The 27,112-nt window shown below is 40.8% G+C and overlaps 2 protein-coding genes across 3 annotated transcripts in view; both read left to right on the forward strand.

The window, feature by feature from the left end:
- Positions 1–25,647, forward strand: LOC133642329 (interleukin enhancer-binding factor 3 homolog). Of its 2 annotated transcripts, XM_062036454.1 has the most exons (18): positions 1–105; positions 902–955; positions 4,339–4,550; positions 6,200–6,377; positions 7,841–7,988; positions 10,903–10,994; positions 12,998–13,093; positions 15,317–15,428; positions 15,528–15,625; positions 15,695–15,803; positions 17,522–17,635; positions 17,830–18,035; positions 18,130–18,264; positions 18,349–18,627; positions 18,716–18,827; positions 23,087–23,131; positions 24,118–24,750; positions 24,842–25,647. In XM_062036454.1, exons 2-18 carry the CDS (start codon positions 947–949, stop codon positions 25,135–25,137), a joined length of 2,874 nt encoding a protein of 957 aa, XP_061892438.1. In that variant the 5' UTR covers positions 1–105; positions 902–946; the 3' UTR covers positions 25,138–25,647. The 2 variants fall into 2 exon arrangements, with proteins under 2 accessions (XP_061892438.1, XP_061892439.1); XM_062036455.1 differs by lacking the exons at positions 24,118–24,750; positions 24,842–25,647 and adding an exon at positions 23,591–23,887.
- Positions 1–27,112, forward strand: part of LOC133642931 (uncharacterized) — a 111,770-nt gene that overhangs the window by 4,461 nt on the left and 80,197 nt on the right. The gene's annotated exons all lie outside the window — the stretch shown is intronic.

Consider the following 27,112-nt stretch of genomic DNA (forward strand, 5'->3'; position numbering starts at 1 on the left):
AATCAGCATGTTGGTGGGCGTGGCATCTTGCTGTTTTTTTAAAGCAGCCATCCATCTTCCTGCAGCCATTTTTCAACGTGCGGAGAGGAGAGAAACTACTCCAAGGTGAGTTTCACACAAACAACAACGTTATCCGCCTTTGTAACGGAAATATTGCGCCATAGTTTGACTGTAAACACCAACGTCTCTACAGCGTCTCCCTTCAAGACTGGTTTTGCTTTAAAAAAAAAACCAGCAAGATGCTACGTCGATATTGCTAAGCTAGCACGTTTTAAATGGAGGATGCGCGCGTTTCTTACATAAGTCGGTGTTCGGTAGCGCGGTGTAAATGGTTGTATTTAATAGCATACGGCTCTTAAAACCCAACGTATGTGATTACGATGATCGTGGTTGTTTATCGCCATTGTGAATCATTTGTGGGGCGTCCATGACGAACAATGAAAAGGCACTAGCTAACGTTAGCATCATCGCCATCTAGCAGCGGAATCAAAATGGCGGCGTCTTTTACGTTTGACCAAATGTTGCGCGGTGTTTAATATTAAATGTGCTTTCACCTTTTCGTGGGTGAAACTAAATAAAGGATAATTGTGTCAATAGACAATTGCTTCTACGCATTTAATGAGCAATATTCGTTCAATAATGTGACTGAATCAATACCACAAAGCGGCGTGTTTCATACTTTTTTTTTAAAATATAAAATATACCTTTATTTATAAAGTAAAAAAATGTACAAACATGTGAACTAGGCATGTTTTCATACTAATTTTTGACGATCGAACGTCACCATCTGAGGCTTTGATAAACGGCGGTTTTTTTTTAACGTTGCCTATTAATTGATGCACGGTATATGAAACGGTACTGTAAAATATAAATAACCATTGTTTTTCTTAATCCTTTTCAGACCACACTGCAACATACCAGCTGCTGCTAAAATATTAACGCCACGATGAAGATGGTAATCACTCATTCCATATTTGTCCCTTATATCAGATGTTCCCAAAGTGTGGGGCCTGACCCCCTTCACGAATGGACAGACAGAGTAGAATATAGTAATGCTTAGAGCTGCAGGATTTTGAGAAAAAACGTAATTGCAGATTCGATTTGGCGATTTTTGTTTCATACAGATGCATGTGTAACATATTGGTGCTACAAATCAATGTAAAATATATGGGGTGTTATGGGCTAGGAACAGAAGACTAGAGTTTCGACTCGGAGAGAGAAGGCGGAGACTGAATTGCTGTTTGGTTGGCACCCTGTATTAAAGAATTAGTGATGGACAGCATATATATATACATCCATATATATATATATACACACACACACACACACAACAGTGAGTTGAATGGCCATTCAAGGTGAGAGCAATTTGAAGGAAACACAATTACTATATGCATATACACAATATCAATTCAATAATTAAGTGCCTCTGGATTTTGTTTAAACCTCAGCTCAGATATTAAAGTTTTTGGAGACAGTATAGCAGTACAGTCCATTTGTTTGGTTGCCCATGTGGGGCAACATTTCATAAGAAGTTCAATTGGTCTCAACTTAGTATGAGAAGGTGGCTCAAGAGCCTCCTACCAGCCCAGACAGAGCAGGTGGTGGGGTTCCTAGCTGGAATCTCCCAAGAACGGTACTTGGACTAGATGCTTTTTTTCCTCAGCTCGCCATCACAAAGAGAAGCCTGGCCTGTGTAAACCAGGACCATCTTTGTAAATCAATGTTTACACAAATCAACATCTTCATTAAATAACACTAATTGCATTATAAGTATTCAGAACGTTTTCTATTTTTTTCCTCAATATTGTACAATATAAATCAACATACATGTCTAAATCATAATATGCTATAAAGTGCTCAAATAACAATTAGCAACATGAATACAACCTATAAAAAGCGGTCAGTGCACTAAATGTGCTTATTATCGAACGCTTTTGCTTATTGTCAAACACATTCAAAAGTACATTCAATTCAAAGTAATGTAACGCTAACAGCTTCGGTAATAAAGTGCATTTAGTTGCAGTACGTGTCAAATAACAATGCAAGGCTAAAAAACGCCATAAGTGCACAATAGATATTGGTTCAAGTCATAAACATTGTATATGGACAATTGAGAAATATGCCACAAAGACTTGCAATGAACCAATCAGAGAGAGATTAATGCTAAATGTGCTGATTTCATAACATGGACTCACCAACTCCGCTTCTACAGTCATACACAGCTCAGTGACACCAATCCAGCGCTTGTAATCGGCTATAAGGTTAACAAATAGGTATTTAGTTTTGAATCCCGTCAGCACAATATTTCGGGTGAAAACAAGAATAAAAACATACCTCGAGCAGAAATACAATCTGTCTCCCCTCGCGTCTACTGGCCACTTCTTGCTACCGCTTAACCACAGCTAATTGGACCGCGGCGGTCACATGACTGGGGAGAGCATGCAGCGCTCAAAGAGCAATAGAGAGCAAGAGCATACTAGTCTCCGCAAAAGTATGGATTTGACACCTGTGTTACACATGCATAAAACTGAAAATAACCAGTGAAGGAAGAAGTGTTACTTTTAGACTGGCAAGCAACATATTTTTTAATTAGTTTAATTTATTTCATGCAATGACACAGGAAAAAGTACAAGTTAGAAAACACAATATTTAGCACTTCCAGGAAAATGAAGTGGGAAGAATATATTGTGTTTATGCCATGTTATGCCACCCCCAGTTCTCCATTCAGTGATTAATACACAGAATTTCACTGTTGCTTTGTTCAAGGACTACCATGCAAATGTTATATCATGGTGGTGTTACCAAAGGTAATAAATAATTATTGCATTGTAACAACAATTAATAGCAACAATTTAAGAAGAATGAACAATACCAACAATGGTAGTGGACAATATACCAACGATGGTAAGGAAACATTGATAACACTGTGTTAGTGTGGTCCCGATACCAATATTTTGGTACCGGTAACATAATGTATTTCAATACTTTTCGGTACTTTTTGGATACTTTTCTAAATAAAGGAAACCACGAAAATTGCATTATTGGCTTATTTTAACAGAAAATGTTACAGTACATTAAACATGTTTCTTATTACAAACAAATGCTCCTAATTTAGCTGCTGACATATGCAGTAATATATTGTCATTTTCCCTTCTATTATTTTGTCAAAATTATTAAGGACAAGTGGTAGGAAATGAAATATTAATCCACTTGTTAATTTACTGTTAATATCTGCTTTTCTCTTTTAACATGTTCTATCTACACTTCTGTTAAAATGTAATAATCACTTATTCTTCTGTTTGGATGCTTTACATTAGTTTTGTATGATACCACAAATTTGGGTATCAATCCAATACCAAGTAGTTACAGGATCATACATTGATCATATTCAGAGTCCTCATGTATGCAGGGACGTATTTCCTGAGTTTATAAACATAATATAAATTTTAAAAAAGATGTCGATTTTGTGATGCTAAAAATATCGATATAATCATAGTATCGACTAGATACACTCTTGTACTTGGTATCATTACAGTGGACGTCAGGTGTAGATCCACCAAGGCGGTTATTTACATTCAGGAACAACGTCATTAGCCGTGTAGTTAAGCATGTTTAGCTATTCCTCGTCCTGCAGGGATGATACTTTATTTGTCACCATGGAGGCCAGGATTAGTGATTTAGAAGTAGCTAAAACACTGCAGACTAGCCATGTCTTAAAGCACCTCTTCCTGAGGGCGTTTCAGTGTTATATCTTCACCTTAATCTTTAGTTTTTAAGGCAAACTGTGTCCGTTCTCCCTTTTCTGTCTACACACATTTTTTCTGCTAGTAAGTATTCCTTGATTGTGCACTGCCGAACATGCTCCTCTGCTTGTAAAAAACAGCAATGACGGGGGGACCGGTACTTTTTGGAGGGTATAGTACCGAATATTATTCATTAGTATCAAACAAAGGAACAAGGCTCAACAATTCTGAATGCCTGTCACATACCGGTGACGACAGGAAAAAAACCTTGCAATTTGTGATTACAATATTGCACCAATTTTTAAAAAAAAACTCAATGCAGATTAAACATGCGGCCAGAGTAGTGCCCCTCGGTTGATTTCTGCTAATTCTTACGAATCGAAGTGTCTGCGATTGTTAATGCACTTAATCTTAAATTAAATGATTAGTATATCATGTCTTAATCCTTTGTGTTTATTGATATTCCAATAATGTCTTGTACATATAGATTCAACAGAATTGAAGAGCGTGCAATTGTGTTAATGTACTTTATCATAAATGTGACTTCTTTTGTTGTGTTCATTTATATTCCAATTATGTCTCCGCTCTCCAACAGGGACCGCCGCTGCGATACCGCTCCTTGCGTGTCTTCTTGCATGACGACCGCCACGTCATGGCCAAGCATTCAGCCATCTACCCAAGTCAGGAGGAACTGGAGAATGTCCAAAACATGGTGTCCCATACAGAACGAGCCCTAAAGGCTGTGTCAGACTGGCTGGATAAACAGGAGAAGTCAGACACTGATGGCTCAGAAGCCGATAAGGAAATGTAGGAAGACATTACTTTGACATCTTTGAACTCAGTCCTTCTCATGTAATGGAGTACCGTATTTTCCGCACCATAAGCCGCACCTAAAAACCACAAATTTTCTCAAAAGCTGACAGTGCGGCTAATAACCCGGTGTGCTTTATATATGGATTAATATTAATATTTATTTTCATAAAGTTTAGGTCTCGCAACTACGGTAAACAGCCGTCATCTTTTTTCCCCGTAGAAGAGGAAGCGCTTCTTCTCCGGTAAGCAACCGCCCCCATAGAAGAGGAAGCGCTTCTTCTACTGTAAGCAACCGCCAAGGTGAGCACCCGCCCCCTTAGAAGAAGAAAAAGCGCGCGGATATCTCATTTCATTTGTGTGTTTCTGTAAAGACCACAAAATGGCTCCTACCAAGAGACACGCGTACAAGGTTCCACTGACTTTTGATATTCCTGTGAACCGCACTGTGGATACAACAGGAGCACGTACGGTGAATATCCGTTAGCTTGCCATGCTAACGGCCAGAAACTTCCACCCATGGTGATATTCAAAAGGAAGACCTTGCCAAAAGAGAACTTTCCAGCCGGCGTCATCATAAAAGCTAACTCGAAGGGATGGATGGATGAAGAAAAGATGAGCGAGTGGTTGATAGACGTTTACGCGAAGAGACCGGGCGACTTTTTTCACGCAGCTCCGTCCCCGTTGATCTACGACTGCATGCGCGTCCACATCACAAATGGTGTCAAAAAACAAGTGAAGCACACCGAAGAAGAAGAAGAATTCGAGGGATTTGTGGATGAGTAATAACTTCAGAACGTGAGCTTTAAATGTTTATTTTGTGTGTTGTGTGACATTAACGTTCGAGCAACGTTGAGTTATTGATGTTGCTATTGCTCTGCACTATTTTGAGTGTTACTATTTTTGTGATTGCACATTTGCACATTACATTTTGGGAGTGAACAGAGTTGTTAGAACGCTGGTTTGTAATATATTATTAAAGTTTGACTGACCTATCTGACTGTTTTTTTGACATTCCCTTTAGCGCAGCGTAGGTGCGGCTAATAACACAGGGCGGCTAATAGGTAAACAAAGTTTTGAAATATGCCATTCATTGAAAGTGCGGCTAATAACACGGGGCGGCTTATGGTGCGGAAAATACGGTAATCTCACGTAATAAAAACATGCTCATTCTAGCCATTAATCCTGATTGAGTTAAAAAAATATCACATATTTTTTTATTCATTTTTGTTTAGAATTTATTTGAATGTATAATTGTGTACAATTTTATTTTTTAGTATCAAATGGTTCAAGTCAGCCTAAAAAGTGATAGTTAAAATAAGGATTTTTTTTCAGGTAAATTAATGCTCTTTAAGTCTTTTCTGTTACAGATTAAAACAATGTTAAAGTGATTCTGTGTTGTGAGTACCTATAACAATTTTATAGACAAATACTATTTTTGGTCGTGGGTTCCTAGGGGAAAGGAAGAGAAAATAATTGAGAAGCTCTGATTTAACTCAACATTAACCAGCAAGCTTAGAATTGCTAATCTTTGATGATGACAGATATCAACATCCACAGCTTCAATACATTTGACCTTACTTAAATTTTAAAAAATACATAGTAAATATTTTGACTCTTGTTTGATTTTTGTCTTTGCCATGCAGCACTGAACAGAAGGAACAACCCATCCGAAGTCTTCGTGGCGTGATGAGGGTGGGCCTGGTTGCAAAGGGCCTCCTACTGAAGGGAGATCTAGACCTTGAACTGGTACTCTTATGTAAGGACAAGCCAACCATCACTTTGTTGAAGAAGGTGACCGACAACATTGATGCACAGCTTAAGGTGAGAGGAGAACTACTGTGCAAGTGAGGTTGTCAACCACTGCACAACATGAATCATCCGCTAAGTCAATAACCAGATGTTCTGTCCAAAAAAGCTCAGTTTTTACCTTACAACAGGGGTACCCACACTTTTTCTGTATGCGAGCTACTTTTCAATTAAACAAGTCGGGGGGGGGATCTACCTCCTTCCATCCATCCATTTTCTACCACTTCATATATATAATTTATATTCATTTATGAAAGATGTTTTTGCTAATAAGGTAGATGTGTTTAATGATAATACAAGCATGTTTCACACACAGATTCCTTTTTTTTTTCATGAAGACGAGAATATAAGTGAATGAATGATTGAAATTATTTTATTTCGGTCATATAATCAACCATTTTGCGTGATCAATTTAACAGCACAGAATCATACAAATACACACACACACAAAAAGAATGACCGAAAAAAGGAATAGGCTGACGCCAAGGCTTATATTTGTCTATCCTATAGATTGACGGAAAATTAGATTGCCTGGAACATCAACATTCAAAAAATCAATTAGATGAAAGTAATCGTTTCTATATTTTATAATTTTCCATTATTCCACCGTTCAAGGCTTTCTTAAACCTTAACAAAGAACTACATATCTTCAACTCATCACTGAGCTTGTTCCACCATTTAACTCCTAACACTGAAATACATTTGTATTTTATATCCGTTCTTACTTTACATAAGTTGGTGTATTACCTGATTCTGAGGACTTGCATTGATTGGAATTAGACAGTAGTGCTGATAACGTCCACATGTGGAGAAAAAAGTCCTCCTTTCTGTCCAATACCACATGAAAGTGGTTGGTTTTTGCCATCTTATTTGTCCAGCTTCCATACTCCTTTTTTTTTTATACACTTTACAAGAAATACATTGGCGGCATACTCTGTAGTTTGCTAGCTTGTGTGCGCTAGCTTTCTGAGACTCTTATTTTGTTAGCGCAGGCAGGATGAAGCAAGGCTTTTATTGTGAAGACAGGAACTGTGCAGTCGGCGGCGTTCAGAGTTTTGACGGCAGGTACGGCGCCAGAGTCTGTTGAAATAAGTGTTTTTTTTAATAATCTGGCAGCAGCCAGCGTCATCCCACAAGACCCTCGGGTGCTGTGAATGTCAATCAAGTGACGAAAGTGACGTCTTAGTGAAGATTGATTATCGCTAATTTTTAGGTCTATTTTTTTAATGCCTGGCTGGCGATTGACTGACACACCCTCCACCATCGACCTGTAGGTCGCGATCGACGTAATGGTCACCCCTGCCGTACAGTGTAAAGACGGAGGTTTTGAAAATCTCCACTCTTGCTGGAGTTTTCCAAAATTTCAGTTTTTAGGGACCTAAACTCTTTTTTGTAGATGTTCGACTAAAAATTATTTTTTCAAAATATCTGTATTCGGGCCCAAGTGTTGACATTTCTTTGAACATTGTCACCCACAGGTCGTAACAGAAGACAAGTATGTTGTAAGCCAGGATGTGCAGGAGGCCACTATCACCATCAAGAGCACAAAGGAGCCGCCTCTCAACCTTACCATTCACCTGACTTCCCCTTTGGTTCGCGAGGAGATGGAGAAGGCTGCGGCTGACGGTAAGTGCAACAGAGCGACAGTGTTTCTTCTTCTGGCACCCCACATCTCCAGCTGGGAAGCCATGCAGGCAACAAGACAAGGCAGATATTGTTTATTGGGCCTTCAATGGAGCTAGGGGATAAGACTACACTGTCACATGACTGAACTGTGCTATGCTTATAGCTGTCTAGACACTCATAGTTCCATGTAATGTAATTGTACATTTTTGATGGCCCAATATACAGTAGAGGACAGGTAGCTTTCTCTTCTCCCTGAAAGGTCAGGTCACCAAAGAAATGAAGGCTTAGTGAGAATTGAAACAAAGACTAAAAGAGAGACCACTTTGTTTGCATGTGCTTTATCATTGATGAACGGTTTGCATCGCAGCAAAAATGAGTAGCACAAAATATTCTGAAACTGTCCTTGGTTGGTTGACCCACTTTGACTGCAATGTTCCTTGGCAGGAAACCTTAGGGTTGCAGATATTGACATGAACTTGTGGATTCCTTATGTCCATGCTGTTACAGTGGTCCACGGGATCTTCCTCCAGATCACATACAATACTTTAACTTGCACATCTGCAGTGATTTATGGTAGTTAGTCTTCAACTGTAAATAAGACCATGTTTCCACCAAGCAGTTCAATTCACTATGGTACAGTTCGGATCAGGTGAACTTGGATTGGGAGCAAACCACCCAGGTGGTGCGTTTTAAGAATAAATAAATCTGACAATGTATAATCAAGTGTGCTGACAGTTACTGTGTACAAGAAACACAGCTGTGAATCTAACTCCTCTCCTTTTCTATACATTCATTTATTACTCTGAAAAGGGGGTAAATCTCTGTCGGCCATGATAATCAACAATTTTTGCAGCTTCACAAACAGCCCACTATGTGTGCCAGTGCCAAGAAATCATGTTATATTTTAGGACCCTTTATTGAAATGCATACTGAACTGTACGTTCAGTACTCTAGGACAGGGGTTTCAAACTCGCGGTTTGCCATTTGCAGCCCGCAGCCTCATATTTTGTAGCCCTGTACTTAAATCATAGTTTAGTGTAGTTGCAGATAATTGTTAAATGTATTATGGCAATTTTGAATCCCACTTGAATAGAAAATTACTGCTCAAACTTGCGTAAAGAGCAACTTCCTTTGCGCAAGCAGAAGTGTTTCCTGGGATCCTCAAACATATCATATTTTTGGACCATAAGGCGCACTTAAAATCCTTTAATTTTTTAAAGAATTGACCGTGCGCCATATAACCTGGTGCGCCTAATGTATGTATTAATTCTAGTTCTGCCTATCGACCTCGCAGCAATTTTATTTGGTACATGGTGTAATAAGTGTGACCAGTAAATGGCAGTCACACCGAAAAGATGCGTGTGGACAGCAGGTGATGCCTGTTCAATAAATGACGCTAGCAAGCAACACCAAAACTTTGAGGTTTCGGCGCTCAAAAATGTGTCAAAATGTTTCAGTATGATTTTGGTAAACTACGAAGCCGCTCCGCTTAATGGATTGTAGGCGCATTACGGCTACCGTAGTCAGACGCATTGTGCTTCAACATACGGGTATTATTATTGGGGGGGGGGTGAGTGCATGCGTATGTAAAAGGACCCCGAAATGGTACCTGCTGATGTGTTTTTGGGATCTGCAGAAGTCCCAAAAATTTGCGTGCCTCTGCCATTGTAGTCCGATGCTGTAGTCAATAAGTTTTTTCTTTTTCTCTATCCTCTTGTGTGATGCTTATCGTCTGCTGTTGCCTTTTAAGTGGAAACCGTTCTACTTTATATCTGTCAGTAAACTTGCTGTGGAAACACTAAAAACTACCGGTACAACAAAGATGACGGGGAGAAGACGTTGAAGTGGAGCCATATAAAAAAGATTGCCCACAGAACGCCGCCTCCTGAAGAGATGGTCAAAAAGCGACTTGAAGATTGTCTTTAAAACATAATCTTTGCAATATTTTGACAAAAGGTTATGTAGACCACAAGGAAGTGTTTAAAATGTTGGAAAATAATAATACAATTAGTCCTTTTTAATGCGCTTTGTAATGCGGTGCGCCTTTTGTATGAAAATGGACCTGAATAGACCCGGTCATCGACAGTGCACTTTCTAATTTGGTGCGCCTTATGGTCCGAAAAATACAGTTAAATGTTTACGTTCAGTTTTTTATTTTTAGCTCAGGGTCACTGTAGCACCTGGTTGAAGTCACGTAGTTAAAACGTGAATCTGAAGTGAATACGTCGTGCTGCCCAGCTTTACCCTGACTCTACTTCCAGGAAAATTGAGTTTGAGACCCCTGCTCTAGGAGGTCCTCAGCAGAGGCCCTTGACCTTATCTGCAACTCTACCATATTGGTGACCCCTTTTTTGGGTCTTTGTAAGCCATCAGTTTTGCTGCAGTGCAGACTTGTTTTGATACCCACCTCTTGTGTACTTTATCTACCTGTGGTTCCAATTCTGATTCTCTCTGTCAAGCCTTCTAGTTTGTCAATTTTAGGGACGCTGGACCTTTGACCAACTGGCCGCTCTCTGTCTCGGAAGGGGCAAAGTGCAGTGCACCCAGTATTGGGGCAAAGGGGAGGGGCTCTTCCTCCTGTCAAGCTCAGGAAAAAAAACCGACACTGATGCAAACCACGGAGATACAACCTCCACATACAACCACTTATCCATTTGATAAACACTCTTTGAAATTTTCAAACTTCACATTACTGTAGCTGGTTGGTTATAAGTGGATGTCGTTCTTGCCGCACTGTGCAACACCATGTTAACTCGGAGGTTGAGAGCGTTTGGTGGTTTTCCAACGGAGGAGTCCCCCTCCCCTTACCCCTCCTGCCTGTGGTTTGGGAAGGATGCCTGTGTTCCCCCTGGCCGGCTGACAGAACACCCCTTGGTCAAACTGTACCTTGTCTTCTTATTCCACCTGCCGATAGAAACGCTAACAGTCAACGATCCCCCGGATGCTCTGGACAGGCAGAAATGCCTAACTGCCTTGGCGTCTCTTCGCCACGCTAAGTGGTTCCAGGTTTGGATCTTGTCTTTTATTTATCTTTAAAACAGAAGTAGATTCAAATTTGTCGTCTTTTTTTGTCTTTTATTTGGTGTTTTTTTCCATGTTTTGTTTTCATAATATGAAGTGTTCTTCCTGTAGTGACTTGATGTGAAACATTTGCCATTACAGTGTCCTTGAGTCAGTTACTCTCTCAGCTGCAGGGGTTAACAGCACATTTTTTTTTTACATTTACCTCGTGTAAGCACCCATTTATAGACAAAGTGCTATGTTTTAACTGCAATATTTATATAATGTAAGGAGTAGTAATAGTAAGCAATAGGTAGATTAAGCAAATTAACACTGTATGGACAAATGCCTTGCTCACCTCTTAATGAACTGTACATAAAATTACATACAGCCTGCCAAAAAGACTTTTTGGACAATTTTTTCCCCCCATCTTTCCATTTCACCATGATGTAAGGTGACGGTCCATGAACTTGTGGTTCGATGATGGTGTAAAATCATCCTAGAGCCCTGACCTCTTCCCTAACAAACACCCTTAGTATTAACTAAGAGATTGTGAGCTTTTCCAATATCAGTTATTGTGGACAAATGAACCAAGTCTTAAACATGAACTGGACATTGTAAAATCTTAAAACATAAAAATAAGTGTTCCTAACATAAGGCATGCCGACTCCGTTTTCTTTCAGTTTCACTTACCGTAATTTCCGGACTATAAGCCGCACCTGACTATAAGCCGCACCAGCTAAATTTAGGGGAAAATACAGATTGCTCCATATATAAGCCGCACCCGACTATAAGCCGCTGGGTTTTGATGTGTAATTACCGTAGTATATAGGGGTTCCTGCTACCACGGAGGGGATTGTCGGGACAGAGATGACTGTTTGGGAACGCAAAGCGTCCCATTTATTAACAATAAATCTTTCAATCATTCAATCAAACTTTCACGTCTTTGACATGGCGAACAGCATTCGTGCAGAGTACAAATAATACAACGGTGCAAAGTAATACAAAGTGCTCGCCTGTACGTTATCAGAATAACCAGCCTACCGGTATATGAAAATAGTCTTTAATCATTGTGTCATCGTCTTCCTCCTGCGTACTAAAACCACCGAAATCCTCTTCGTCGGTGTCTGAGAAGAACAGGCCGTAAATAAGCCGCACCCTTGTATAAGCCGCAGGGACCAGAACGAGGGGAAAAAGTAGCGGCTTATAGTCCGGAAATTACGGTAATTTTGTTACAATGGTGTCCTAATACCTTTGACCAAATAGTGTATGATAAACAAATATAACATGGACATTTATTAATATGCAAACAAAAGCCTTGTTTCCCAAATTTGGCTCAAATATTTGTTAAAACTTATATGGCGCTGACTAAAAAGCTTATTTATATACAACTGTGCAAAAATGATGCTCTTCAATCAGCATCTTGATATCTCACCTGGCAGGTGACTAGATTGGCATTACTTTTCCGTGTGTGAGCCAAATGAAGAAATAAGTGTTTGCATGAGAAATGTGACTGCAAGCACAAAATTATGCTGTTTTTTTAGCCTCATCTTTGTTGTCTTTTCTATCAGACATATTATTGCACTCTGTGTGCAGTTTTAGTGGGGTTTTTTTGTTTATTAGTTTTCATTTTACTCATTCACAATACTGCACTTGCATTAACTTTTACTGACAGGCGTGCAACCTATAGAATTGTCTAACTCTACTCATTTTAAGCTTGGCTTATCGAGTAGGCCTTTTAAGAGTCAGATTTAATGTTTTATGCTTGATCGCTATACTAGTGTGAATGTCTTTGTTGACTCAGAACTCAAACATAAGTAGGGGAAATGTTAGCATTTCCTTCTTTGTCTTAATATATTTCCATAACTATGCTAAGGTGTTTTAGTGTGTGTGGTTATTTTTCAAATTCAATTGACATGAATTTTCATTTCATGCCCTGTTATTGTCTACTCTTTGACTGACTTTTGTTTGTCGTCATCGTGCCCCTTCTCCCTTACCTGTGTCCTCAGGCCAGAGCCAATGGACTGCGCTCCTGTGTGATTGTCATTCGGGTTCTAAGGGACCTGTGTGCACGTGTCCCCACATGGACTCCTCTTTGTGGCTGGGTGAGTGAAAGGCTCTTGGAATAATAGTTTGTAAGGTATAAAGTAAAATCAAAGATGCTCAGATTACATGCCATGTACAACACTTACTTGATACCTGCCACATTATCTTGCTTCTTTAATGGCAGATCTGCAGGCACATTCTTTAACCAACTCCATTGTCATGACTCCCTTCATCACACTGCATTACTGTGATGTGAAGGTTATAGTTCTGCTTTACTTACTAGATAACAGACACATTAACCTTTCTGGGTTAAGCGCTTTTATGTACTTTTGTGTGGACCTCTTTTTTTCCCCAGTAATGTCTTATGTGTAACTGTCAGGTAAATTTTTCACTCTGTATCAACACATTGGGATTAAAATCTGAGTAGGAAAACGGCAGATCTTTTTCCTTCCGTTTTATAACTCAGAATGCAAATTTTGTATAATTCAAAGATCTCATATGAAGTTTTAATAGTGTATTGACCTTCAAAGCCAGCTGAGACCTCAGGTATTTGCTATTTACTAACAATGCACACAACAAATAATGTGTCTGTGCTAAACAATCTTTTCGACCTTCAGAAAGCTCATTATAACATTCATGAGCATCCAGAGGGAAAAGTCTGGCCTTTATTGGCCTTTTAAATCTTTGATGTAGGTGTGCTGCCCACTTTGATGACACTGTTAAATCCCCTTTTCCTAACTGAAGGCTTAAAGGCCTACTGAAATGAATTTTTTTTATTTAAACGGGAATAGCAGATCCGTTATATGTGTCATACTTGATCATTTTGCGATATTGCCATATTTTTGCTGAAAGGATTTAGTATAGAACAACGTCGATAAAGTTTGCAACTTTTGGTCTCTGATAAAAAAAAACTTGCCCCTACCGGAAGTAGCGGGACGTTGTCAGTTCACTCCCTCATATTTTCCTATTGTTTTCAACGCAGCTAGAGCGATTCGGACCATTACCCCATTAATTTGAGCGAGGATGAAAGATTCGTGGACGAGGAACGTTAGAGTGACGGACTAGAATGCAGTGAAATACATATTTTTTTTCGCTCTGACCGTAACTTAGGTACAAGCTGACTCATTGGATTCCACACTTTCTCCTTTTTCTGTTGTGGATCACAGATTTGTATTTTAAACCACCTCGGATACTATATCCTCTTGAAAATGAGAGTCGAGAACGCGAAATGGACATTCAGTGCCTTTTATCTCCACGACAATACATCGGCGAAAAGCTTTAGCTACGAGCTAACGTGATAGCATCGTGCTTTAACTGCATATAGAAACAAAAAAAATAAACCCCTGACTGGAAGGATAGATAGAAAATCAACAATACTATTAAACCGTGGACATGTAAATACACGGTTAATGCTTTCCAGGCTGGCGAAGGTTAACAATGCTGTGCTAACGACGCCATTGAAGCTAACTTAGCAACCGGACCTCACAGAGCTAAGCTAAAAACATTAGCTCTCAACCTACGCCAGCCAGCCCTCATCTGCTCATCAACACCCGTGCTCACCTGCGTTCCAGCGATCGGCGGAAGGACGAAGGACTTCACCCGATGCGTTTGGCGGCCCAGAGACGTAGGAAGTCAAGGTGAGGTCGGCGGCTAGCGCGTCTGCTCTCCAACAAAGTCCTCCTGGTTGTGTTGCTGTAGTCCGCTGCTAATACACCGATCCCACCTACAACTGTCTTCTTTGTAGCCTTCATTGTTCATTAAACAAATTGCAAAAGATGTCCAGAATACTGTGGAATTATGAAATGAAAACAGAGCTTTTTGTATAGGATTCTACGGGGTACCATAACTTCCGTTAAACTGACTTCGTCACGCGCATACGTCATCATACCGCGAAGTTTCAGCCGGATATTTCCCGGGAAATTTTAAATGTCACTTTATAAGTTAACCCGGCCGTATTGGCATGTGTTGCAATGTTAAGATTTCATCATTGATATATAAACTATCAGACTGCGTGGTCGGTAGTAGTGGGTTTCAGTAGGCCTTTAATGCTTTGATTAGTAGGGTGGTGTCATTTTGCGTTGAAAGCACCTTCCTGTGACGACACAATGGCACAATCATGAATCCAGCTTTACTTGACCTATTTTTACCATTTTAAGAGCTCTAAAAGGGAGTGTGTAGGAAACCGCATCACGCTATGCCATTTAATATGCTGCGCCTGCATTTTGCACATATGTAAGGTCAAAGATGAGCGAATCTTAACAAGTCTCATTTCTCCTGTTTAGCCACTAGAGCTGATCTGTGAGAAAGCCATTGGCACAGGAAACCGGCCCATGATGGCAGGGGAAGCACTTCGCAGAGTTTTAGAATGTCTTGCTTCAGGAATCCTGATGCCAGGTAAGCCTGTGTTAATATTCCTGTACTGTTTTACTATTTCTACTGTTTTCAATGATGCAAAGATGGATATAAAAGAGCCTTTTTTCTCCCACGCTGTAGATGGCGCTGGAATATGTGATCCGTGTGAGAAGCAGTCCACAGACTCTATTGGCCACTTGGACTACCAGCAGCGGGAAGACATCACATTGAGTGCACAGGTAAGAAAGATGACATGAGGTGTGAGCACGTTCATAACTCTGAAAATTGACCCTCGCTTGTGTCTTTAGCATGCCTTAAGGCTGTCAGCGTTTGGACAGCTTCACAAATTGCTTGGAATGGACCCGCTCCCCAGTAAGATACCCAAGAAATCTCCTGGACCTCAAATTGATTATTCAGGTAAAAAAATCACTCACTTAAAACAAAGGGTAACTTATTATAGGGCTGGTTTCGTCTAAAGGTTCACATAGTGAAACTACTTTGTTAGATTTTGACCATCGCGACCATCAATCAAATCTATTGCCTTGTTTTAAGACAGGGGTGCCCACACTTTTTCTGCAGGCGAGCTACTTTTCAATTGACCAAGTCGAGGGTATCTTCCTCATTCATATATATAACTAATTTATATATATTTATTTATGAAAAATACCTTTTTGTTGACAAGTTGAAGGTGTTTAATGACAATAATGATCAAAGTTTGTCTAAGTCTAAAAGCATGTTTAACACATATAGACTCCTTTCTTTCATGAAGAAAAGAATATAAGTTTCTGATGACTTGCATTGATTGGAATCAGACAGTAGTGCTGATAACGTCCACATTTTCAAATAGAGGAGAAAAAAGTCCTTTCTGTCCAATACCACATGAAAGTGGTTGGTTTTTGTCATCTTATTTGTCCAGTGTCCATACTCCTTTTGATGTACTTTACAAGAAATACATTGGCGGCAAACTCCGTAGCTTGTGCTGTCGGTAAAAATTTTTTAACAATGATCTGGCAGCAGCCAGCGTCATCTCACAAGACCCTCGGGTGCCGTGAATGTCCATCAAGTGACAAAAGTGACGTTTTAGAGAAGATTGATGATCGCTAATTTTTACATCTATTTTATTCATGCCTGGCTGGCGATCGACTGACACACCCTCCACCATCGACCTATAGCTCGAAATAAACAAGATGGTGGTGATATGTAGTACTGTATACTGACTGGTCAACTAGGTATCAGTAACGTCACACAGATAGCTAGCACGCATAGGTGAATATTCCAAAGTTCCATCCATCCATCCATTTTCTACCGCTTATTCCCTTCAGGGTTGCGGGGGGCGCTAGAGCCTATCTCAGCTACAATCGGGCGGAAGGCGGGGTACACCCTGGACAAGTCGCCACCTCATCGCAGGGCCAACACAGATAGACAGACAACATTCACACTCACATTCACACACTAGGGCCAATTTAGTGTTGCCAATCAACCTATCCCCAGGTGCATGTCTTTGGAGTCGGGAGGAAGCCGGAGTACCCGGAGGAAACCCACACAGTCACGGGGAGAACATGCAAACGCCACACAGAAAGATCCCGAGCCCGGGATTGAACCCCAGACTACTCAGCGCCTTCGTATTGTGAGGCAGACGCACTAACCCCTCTGCCACCGTGCCGCCCTATTCCAAAGTTAATTAAATGTATTTATAAAAGGAATACCATGTTTCATTAAAGTGAACAAAGCAAGAAGAGACTTTAATTGCGCCTTTTTCAACCTCAAAAAAGACAAAACCAGTTTTTGATCGGGTCTGGCGCAGCGCAAAGAAGGCATCACACTTGACTTTATAGAGGAAGTAAAAGCCGTTCCAAAAGTTTCCTTATGTGAACCTGTAGAATGATCATTATCTTTTGCAAGAGAGGAGCTCCATCTCTTAAATACTTATATTTAAAGACAACCAGATGAATGAAATGGATTATCCTCTCAACTCACCCTGCTTTACGTTGTAAGAGGGAGGTTTAAAGGATGCGAGGGGGATAGTTGAATTGCACTCCTCCGAATTGAATCTTGGACTATAGAAGACAGTCTTATTTAAATACATTAGTATGTGTAAATAACCTTGTACATTTTGCACAATTTTTGTTGTTCAGTGCAAATCCCACCCAGCTCAACATATGCTCCAGCAATGAAAAGGCCGATTGAGGAAGAAGAGGGGATTGAAGACAAGAGTCCCAATAAGAAGAAGAAAAAACTGCAGAAAAAATGTATGTTTACTTTGCAAGCTTGACCCCTTGTTACTTTTTCAAACTCACTTTGGTCTGTATTGTCAAAGGCTTTCTGTTAAATGAATACAATTAACTAAATCTCCCACTTCTCTATGTAGATTCTCTCTCTTTGTGTTAATATTTCCGCATGTTTTTAATCTGCATACATTTCGTTATTGTCTTTTGTCCATCAGCTGCCGAAGATAAACCTGATCCTCCCCAGGCTATGAATGCTTTGATGCGCCTTAACCAGCTAAAGCCGGGTCTACAATACAAGCTGATATCGCAGACGGGCCCGGTCCATGTTCCCGTTTTCACTATGTCAGTAGAAGTGGATGGCAAGACCTTCGAGGCGTCGGGCCCATCCAAACGTACTGCCAAGCTGCATGTAGCTGTAAAGGTGAGCATGTTATGTCATTCAAGGGTTAATAACATTACTAAGACTGTCTGCCTAGAACATGTTTTAAACTGACTGCATTATTTTTGGACTGCAGGCCCTGGAAGACATGGGTTTGCCCACTGGAATGGATGAAGAAATCCCAGTACCTGTGGTGAATGTCAAGCCTGTACAAAAAAACATTGTACCTGCCCCAGCACCTACACAAACTGATAAAACTGATGCTGCGGAGGTGAATTTGGTTGTATACAAGAAGCAATGAAACAATGCGCGTCCTTTCCAGTGCTGACTTTTTCTCCCTGTTTCTGATTTTCAGGCCGCCAAACAGGGACCGATTCTTACAAAACACGGCAAGAACCCGGTGATGGAACTGAACGAGAAGCGCCGTGGCCTGAAATATGAACTTATCACCGAGACCGGCGGCAGCCATGACAAGCACTTTATCATGGAGGTGGAGATAGACGGAAAGAAATTCCAGGGGACAGGTTCTAACAAGAAGGTGGCCAAGGCTTATGCGGCACTGGCTGCTTTAGACCGGCTCTTTCCGGAGAGTTCTTTGACTGTAGTGGCAAAAAAGAAAAAGGGATCATACATGGTAAGCACCCAGAGGAAAGCATGACAATGTCTGTCCTGGCCGAGTCCTTGACAATGCAAATTGATCGTGTTGAAAATGTCCTTTTCAGAACAACGATGGCTTCATGATGGGACCGCCTGCACCCAGAGGCCGCGGTAGAGGACGAGGTCGTGGAAGAGGCAGGGGTTTCAATAACGGAGGCGCCGTAGGAGGGGGAGGAGGTAAAACACCAGACAAACACTTTAGTGTATGTCTCAACTAGTCAAGCACTGGGAACCATGTTTTTTTTCCCTTTATCATTAAATTATAACACATTTTTCTACCACCAGAGCCATGCAATTATATTAATTGTATAGAAGTTATTCCAAAAAAGTCATAAGAACCTTAGGAAACTCTGGTGGAACAAGACAACTGCAAAAAAAAATGGTAAAGAAAATTGCACAAATAAAAGAAAAAAAATCAAAATTTTGTTTACTAAACCAAAAAATTATATATATATATATTCAGTCTGAAAAAGATGACTGACGTTCATGGCTGTAGGACCCGCAATTAACAAAGGGGTCTACACTTTTTTTGGAGTTTTGCCTATCGTTCACATTCCTTATTAGAGACAAGAACATGTTTTGGGGGGTTTTTTTGCATTCTAATAAGTGGTAGAAAATGGATGGATGGAATTTGAAATAATAGTCTTGTTTTAGGTGGCTAGCAATGCTGCTAACGGGAGCAATCCATTCTGCTTCTTAATTTACTAAAAATGCATCCAAAACCGCCAACGATACTTCATTTACCTTCCGCAAACCTGCTTTAAAAACAATCTAGCTGCGTTATTGTCAGACAATAGCAAGAGTAAGCTAGCTTTTTCGTCAGCGGCTGAATGGCTTTTGAGTTGGTAATGCACAACACAATGCGATAGGACACCAATCTGACTGTAAAACAATCATATTACAGTATCTGTAAAGTATTAGCCCACATTTCATGTTTTGTTTGTACACAGCTAGCTCGACAGTTTATGTAGTTATACTCACAAGCATGATGTGCTGAATGGATCAGTATTATACTGACTTAGTCGATGGACATTGTCCGTTTGGTCAAGCTGGCCATGGACGTTTCCAGTTGATTTTGGGTAGCTTTCTACCACTGCAGGGTTTGTTAGTGCCAACGATTTGTTTTTCGTTGTGATGTAGCCATGCGTGTTTGTTTTTTTGTCTTTACAATCCTGAATTTAAAAAAAAGACGTGTGTACTTCTCTTTCAAAATGATTGTGAATGATAGGCACAATCTCCCAAAAAAGTGCAGTTCCCCTTTAACAAAAGCAGGAGTTGGCGATGGTGATTTAAAAATGGATGCTAGGGTTGCTAAATATGGTTTACCCCAGACCTGGGCATTCTGCGGCCCGCAGGGCCGCATCCGGCCCTTTGTGCGTCCCTGTCCGGCCCGCGTGAGGCCAATTATAAATTACAAAATACATTTTAAAAAGTATCTATGTCGAGTGTGCAATACAACGGTGCTGCTTTTGTTTTGAAAATCGTTATTTGTATTACTTCCGTGTGGACGTATGCGTGATTGTGAGTGAATGTGAACAACTGCAATTACAAAATAAAGTTGAAAAAACATCTATGCCCTGCGCGCAATACAACTGTGCTGCTTTTATTTTGAAAAGTATTATTTATGGGCGTGTGTCCGTGTGTAACCTGCGAGTGAAGGTGCACATGCAGCGACAAGTGATGCACGGTTTACACCCGAGACGCCAAAAAGAGAAAAGTTGATGAGGAATGCCGTGTTTTCAACAACACATGAACTGCAAAGCAACGTCCCCTCACCTAAGGTGCGTGCCTGCGCAATTGCGCACTGCTCAAGCATCCGCTGCGCGCAGCAAGTATATATGCCGCGCACCAAATCAAATCCCATCTGAATTCTAAACAAAATAAACATATTTATTCTATGGAATTTTGCAATGCAACTTTGAGTGACAGTGACAACAAGCGGCCCTAATGGTGTTCGTCAACACCGTTCAATTGAACACCGTTCAATTATTGTAACGTCTATCGAGATGCTTCGAGGACAGGAATTATATCGATCACTTTATTGAACAAAACTGTTTATATTCGGACATAACCACACCAAAAACATGAGTAAAACAATTCTATCTCGAAAAACTAGTCATTTTCTGCCGTACAAACCAGGCCAAAACCAACTTGTCATCTGTCACCAACACGCATAGCACTAAACCACTGGTGCGTTTAAGGCCACACAAAAAGTCGGACAACTCAAACACCACACAAAGTTACACTATGACTCCTCAGTCATACGTGTGCTTATTTTACTGTCATTTATTATTAATGTTAATTTATATATATTAGTCATGGAATGCTGTTACACACACTATGTTGAAGTATTACTATTATTATTATTATTATTATTATTATTTATCTTACGGTATATATCAAAAATAATATTGAGCAAAATTTAATTGAAATATTGTCGATGTGGCCCTCCAGCAGTGCTCGGGTAGCTCATGCGGCCCCCGGTAAAAATTAATTGCCCACCCCTGGTTTACCCTGTAAGTAAAATGTAGTTGTGTAAAAAAAAAAATCGGATTTTCGAATGAAATCGCAATTCTTATTTGTACCATAGACTATAAAAATGAGACCCATTTACCTCCCTGCTTGGCACTTTGGGGTTAAATCACCAAAAATTATTCCCGGGCGTGGCTACCGCTGCTGTCCACTGCTCCCCTCACCTCCCAGGGGGTGAACAAGGGGATGGGTCAAATGCAGAGGACACATTTGACCACACCTAATGTGTGTGTGACAATCATTGGTACTTTAACTTAAATCAGATCAAAAACATCGCTTTTAAAAAAAAAAAATTTTTTTTAACCTTTTCAGCCACTCAGACCATGTAGATGCTTATATTTGTTGTAAATATTTACTTTATAAAAGAGAAGTGTAGGATACTTAAGTTTCCTCATTTGTATTTGACTTTATTACATTTTTGGGAAGAATTTAATTTAAAAACGTTTTTTTAATTAATATAAATACTTATCTTAGCTGTTTATCTATTTTATGGAGGAATGTAGTTCATCCTAGCACTGGCACCCAATGTTATTAAAAAGTATTAATTTTAAATCAAGAATTGTTTGGAATTGAGAATCTATTCTGAGTGGAATCGTTTTCCCTAAGAATTGAGTCAAATCATGCAGTGCCCAAAGATTCACAGCCCTAGTAAAATCATACTCTTTTCCAAACAGTGCTTTTGTCGCTTAATGCTCCTGATCTTCTAGGTGTGTGCATGCGGTGCGTTGCGATAGTTATATCCCGATAACTAGGGCTGGGCGATATATCGAGTTTGTAAAATATACCGATATATTTTTAAACAAGATACGAATTAAGAAAATATTGTGATATCGATATAATTTATTTCACGTTAAAATTACAAAACGCCGCTTATTTGTTGTTCTCCCCGGTCCCTCTCCATTGGCTACTAAACCCCTCCCCTTCCTCCTTCCAAGACGCGTTTGCACGTATTAGAACATCCATGAAGTTTGATGTGCAGCGCATGATTGTGCGTTAGAGAAGCCTTCGTCAACACGCGATGGGCGGGGGCGAGCCAAAGAGCAAACGGCGATATTGTCTCAAATATATACTGCTTTCTAAAATCTACCGCTATTAACTATAATACCGTCCTGCCCTGTGTGTAACCATGGCAAACTGTCACGTAAACACCTCAAATCATTTTCTTGCAGACACGCACTTCAGTACTGAAATGTGTCTTTATTCACAATGTTTAGAAGTGTACCTTTTTTTTACCAAATCAACACAAACGTTTATTGAATGTCAAAAGTAAGCACATTTAATATTATTTTATTCATCACAGCCCACCCAGTCCTACACCTACTCGGGTTGTGAGTTCAAACCCCGGCTGAGTCATACCAAAGACTATAAAAATGGGACCCATTGCCTCCCTGTTTGGCACCCCGCATCAAGGGTTGTAATTGGGGGTTAAATCACCAAAAATGATTCCCGGGCGCGGTCACCGCTGCTGCTCACTGCTCCCCTCACCTCCCAGGGGGTGAACAAGGGATGGGTCAAATGCAGAGGACACATTTCACCACACTGTGTGTGTGTGTGTGTGTGTGTGTGTGTGTGTGTGTGTGTGTGTGTGTGTGTGTGTGTGTGTGTGTGTGTGTGTGTGTGTGTGTGTGTGTGTGTGTGTGTGTGTGTGTGTGTGTGTGTGTGTGTGTGTGTGTGTGTGTGTGTGTGTGTGTGTGTGTGTGTGTGTGTGTGTGTGTGTGTGTGTGTGTGTGTGTGTGTGTGTGTGTGTGTGTGTGTGTGTGTGTGTGTGTGTGTGTGACAATCATTGGTACTTTAACTTTAAACTATGACCCACCAGTTGACAATCACTGCCTTATTGAATGAACCCTTCATAGACATGTTTGACACTGATCCAAACTGACTATTGACCATCTCTTATTCAACAGGCTTCGGCACGTACGGTTACGGCAACAGCTCCGGGTCTGGATACAGTAAGTACTCCTTTCACTTTTTGTTTTGATTGGATTTTCCCTGTTACAACATGATGCATACATCGGTCAGTCTAGTGCGACCATACATCTATGCGCTGCTCTTGTTATGTCAGGCCGGGCAGCCTTGCCACATCTCGCATGCACTGCACCAGTAAAAGGCAGCAAACAAGCAAGCTCATACTAAATTGCGATAATCCCAAATTCAGTGATTTGCACTTTGAACTATAGGCCTTTAAACAATTCCCCTACACACCTTTTCCCGTTTGGCATCCTATCCTAAGGACTGACCTACCTGAGCGTGACAGGAGCAGAGAACTTTATACATATTTTTTTCCCAAAATGATAAGTCATGCTGAATACAATCTGGACATCCAAATTGACTGCTGCTTTTAATGCAGAAAAATATAAAAACCTAATTTTGACATTTTCCCCTCCTCTCTGCCTTGTCTCACTCTTTAGGTGACTTTGTCTCAGACTCCTTTGGCTCCCACGAATTTGAGAACTAGACCCCCCTTCCCTTCCCCCTCCCAAAAACCCCCCCACAACTTGTATGTAGATAAGTCAAACACACTCAGATCTGCTTCCAGAACAACCTTCAACTCAAGTCCGCAATCCTGGAAATATATTGATCCTTAGCTTTGTCAGTCCACTTGCAACCCCACTCCAAGACGATCTGCTTCTGCATGTGTTTTAACTTTTAAAATAATAGGCGTTTTTTGTTCTTTTTGTCGCAATAAATGCATTTTTTTAACCATATGGTTCCTACATGGCCTGACTCTTTTTGTGTGTGCTTGTTACAAACATACACTGCAGAGAACAGCAAGTTGTGCAAAAAGTAGTGAAATGTGGAACAGACATGTGCATAAGTTTGAAGAAGTTTGAATTTAGTTCACCTGGTCTGTTTCCACGGAACGCTAAATAGCCCTGACTTTTTGTGAGTAGTGCGTTGCTACATGCTAAGATAGTGCCGTGCTATTACTTCTCAGATTTCTACAAGAACGGTGGTGCAAATGGAGGAGGCGGGCTATCAGGTGGCCCTTCAATTGGTTCTCTGGCCAGCACAGGACTTGGATCAAACATGGGCCCGGGGCTTGGATCAAAAATGGGCCCGGGGCTTGGATCAAACATGGGCCCGGGGCTTGGATCAAACATGGGCCCGGGGCTTGGATCAAACATGGGCCTGGGCTTTGGATCAAACATGGGCCCGGGGCTTGGATCAAACATGGGCCCGGGGCTTGGATCGACCATGGGCTCAGGGCTTGGATCGACCATGGGCCAAGGACTTGGATCGACCATGGGCTCGGGCTCAGGCTCATTTGGCTCATACTACGAGGGTGACGGAGCCTACAATACTACAGCTGCGCCTAAAAATGTCAAAACCAAACTCTTCACACGCGGAGGAAAGCCACCTTTCCAGAAGCTGTCTGGCGGCAGAGGGGCTGGAGGCTACAAGGCCAACAACCCTGCGGGACGGAGCACCTATTCCCAGTCCGGCCAGGGCTATGGGCAAGGAAAGAAGAATTTCAACCAGGGCACTGGGGGCGGATACTCTTACAGCACTGCCTACCCCAGCCAGGTGACCGGTGGCAGCGGAGGAAACCAGGACTACAATTACGAAGGTGAGCTTGAGTGCTTTCTGTTCACGTTAAAACCAATTATTGTTGGACACATTTGTTTACCTCAAACTTCATGTTTTGTTTCCCTCTGAAGGTTTCAGCAACCAGTCTAATTACAACTCGCAGGGAGGTGGCGGGGACCAGTCTGGCTTTGGCGGGGCCGACCAGTCTGGCTTTGGCGGGGCCGACCAGTCTGGCTTTGGCGGGGCCGACCACTCGGGCTATGGCGGGGCCGACCACTCGGGCTATGGCGGGGCCGACCACTCGGGCTATGGCGGGGCCGACCACTCGGGCTATGGCGGGGCCGACCACTCGGGCTATGGCGGGACCGACCACTCTCAGTATGGAGGCTACGACCAGGGAGATGACGGTGGAAATTACCAGTTTTGATAGACTCGCTAGCATGCTTCGTCATCTCCAAAATCATCTGCAAAGAAAATAATTGATGGCTCGCCTCTACTCCTCAGCCTTTCCTCCATGTTTGCTGTTAATATGCATATTAGGTGGTGTGTTGCACATGAACTCCAGAAGGTGTCCAGCTAATGCCCGGCCACATATTTGAAGAGCTTTGCCATTTCTTTTTTAGTTACATAGTTGTCTTGTTCTGTATTTATAAAATCACCGAGTAGGAAAACTGATGCTATGGGTCTTGTGTAACACGGACATTTTTTTAACAAATTGCAAAGCGACTACAACAAATTTTATCTCCTAGGCTTTCAGTTTTAGACGTTATTTTCCTTGATTAGATGATTACTTTTAGTAATGACAGACTACTGGAAATGCACCTGTTTATTCCATATTAGTGCTCCAAGTAGCTTTTGATTTTGTGGGTGATATTTTTTTTTTCTTTCCTTCTGTGTATGTAACAAATGTGTTTGTATTTAAACAAGTTATTTTGAATTTTTGTTTCCGACTCATAACTTTTTGACATTTTATCATATTAATGTTGATCACTTACTTCAAGGCGTCGTAGAATTGGCATTGTCTGTTGAATGAGAGACAAAGTAACAGTAATTATAGCCCACTGCAAGCATATTGTTACAAAACTATTTTGCTAAAAAAATATTAAATGAATGGGTATTGCTAGGGTGTGTAAGTGTAACTGCTGAAGTGACAAAAGTGTCTACATAATTACCGTATTTTTTGGAGTATAAGTCGCACCAGCCGAAAATGCATAAAGAAGGAAAAACACATAAGTCGCACTGGAGTATAAGTCACATTTTTTGGGGAAATTTATTTGATAAAACCCAACACCAAGAATAGACATTTGGAAGGCAATTTAAAAATGAATAAAGAATAGTGAGCAACGGGCTGAATAAGTGTACGTTATATGAGGCATAAATAACCAACTGAGAACGTGCCTGGTATGTTAACGTAACATTATGGTAAGAGTCATTCAAATATAACAGAACATGCTATACGTTTACCAAACAATCTGTCACTCCTAATCGCTAAATCTGATGAAATCTTATACGTCTAGTCCAGGGGTAGGGAACCTGTGGCTCTTTTGATGACTGCATCTGGCTCTCAGATAAATCTTAGCTGACATTGTTTAACACGATAAGTAGTGAATAATTCCGCTGGTAATCACAGTGTTAAAAATAACGTTCAAATTATAAAACATTCTCATGCATTTTAATCCATCCGTTTTCTATCGCACCTGTTAAGGAAGTCGAATTGATGGTAAGAAGTATTTATTATTGGTTAGCTTTAGAATAACAATTTTATTAAAAAGAATAAGAGACTTATTATACTCTAAAAATGTTGGTCTTACTTAAAAATGCACACATTTAGTTGTATTCAGTGTTAAAAGATATTATATGGCTCTCACGGAAATACATTTTGAAATATTTGGCTTTGATGGCTCTCTCAGCCCTGTGATGAGGTGGCGACTTGTCCGGGATGTACCCCGCCTTCCGCCCGATTGTAGCTGAGATGGGCTCCAGCGCCCCACGCGACCCCGAAGGGAATAAGCGGTAGAGAATGGATGGATGGATGGGCTCTCAGCCAAAAAGGTTCCCGACCCCTGGTCTAGTCTCTTATGTGAATGAGCTAAATAATATTTCATATTTTACGGTAATGTGTTAATTTCACACATAAGTCGCTCCTGAGTATAAGTCGCACCCCCGACAAAACTGAAAAGAACTGCAATTTATAGTCCGAAAAATATGGTATGCATGTTTTGGTATACATTTAAAAAATAACTTTCAGGAAAAACAAGACTCCTGGCGACCTCGAAAGGGACAAGCAGCAAATATTGAATAATTTATGTACTCAAGAATAACTACTCGAGCAGGAAGAGGGAAAACTACTTCCTAGTGTCGTGCTTTTATTTTTGAAGGCCTGACTACCCACTATAGGATGT

Source organism: Entelurus aequoreus, linkage group LG25 (assembly GCF_033978785.1).
Source record: "Entelurus aequoreus isolate RoL-2023_Sb linkage group LG25, RoL_Eaeq_v1.1, whole genome shotgun sequence".
Taxonomy (NCBI): Eukaryota; Metazoa; Chordata; class Actinopteri; order Syngnathiformes; family Syngnathidae; genus Entelurus; species Entelurus aequoreus.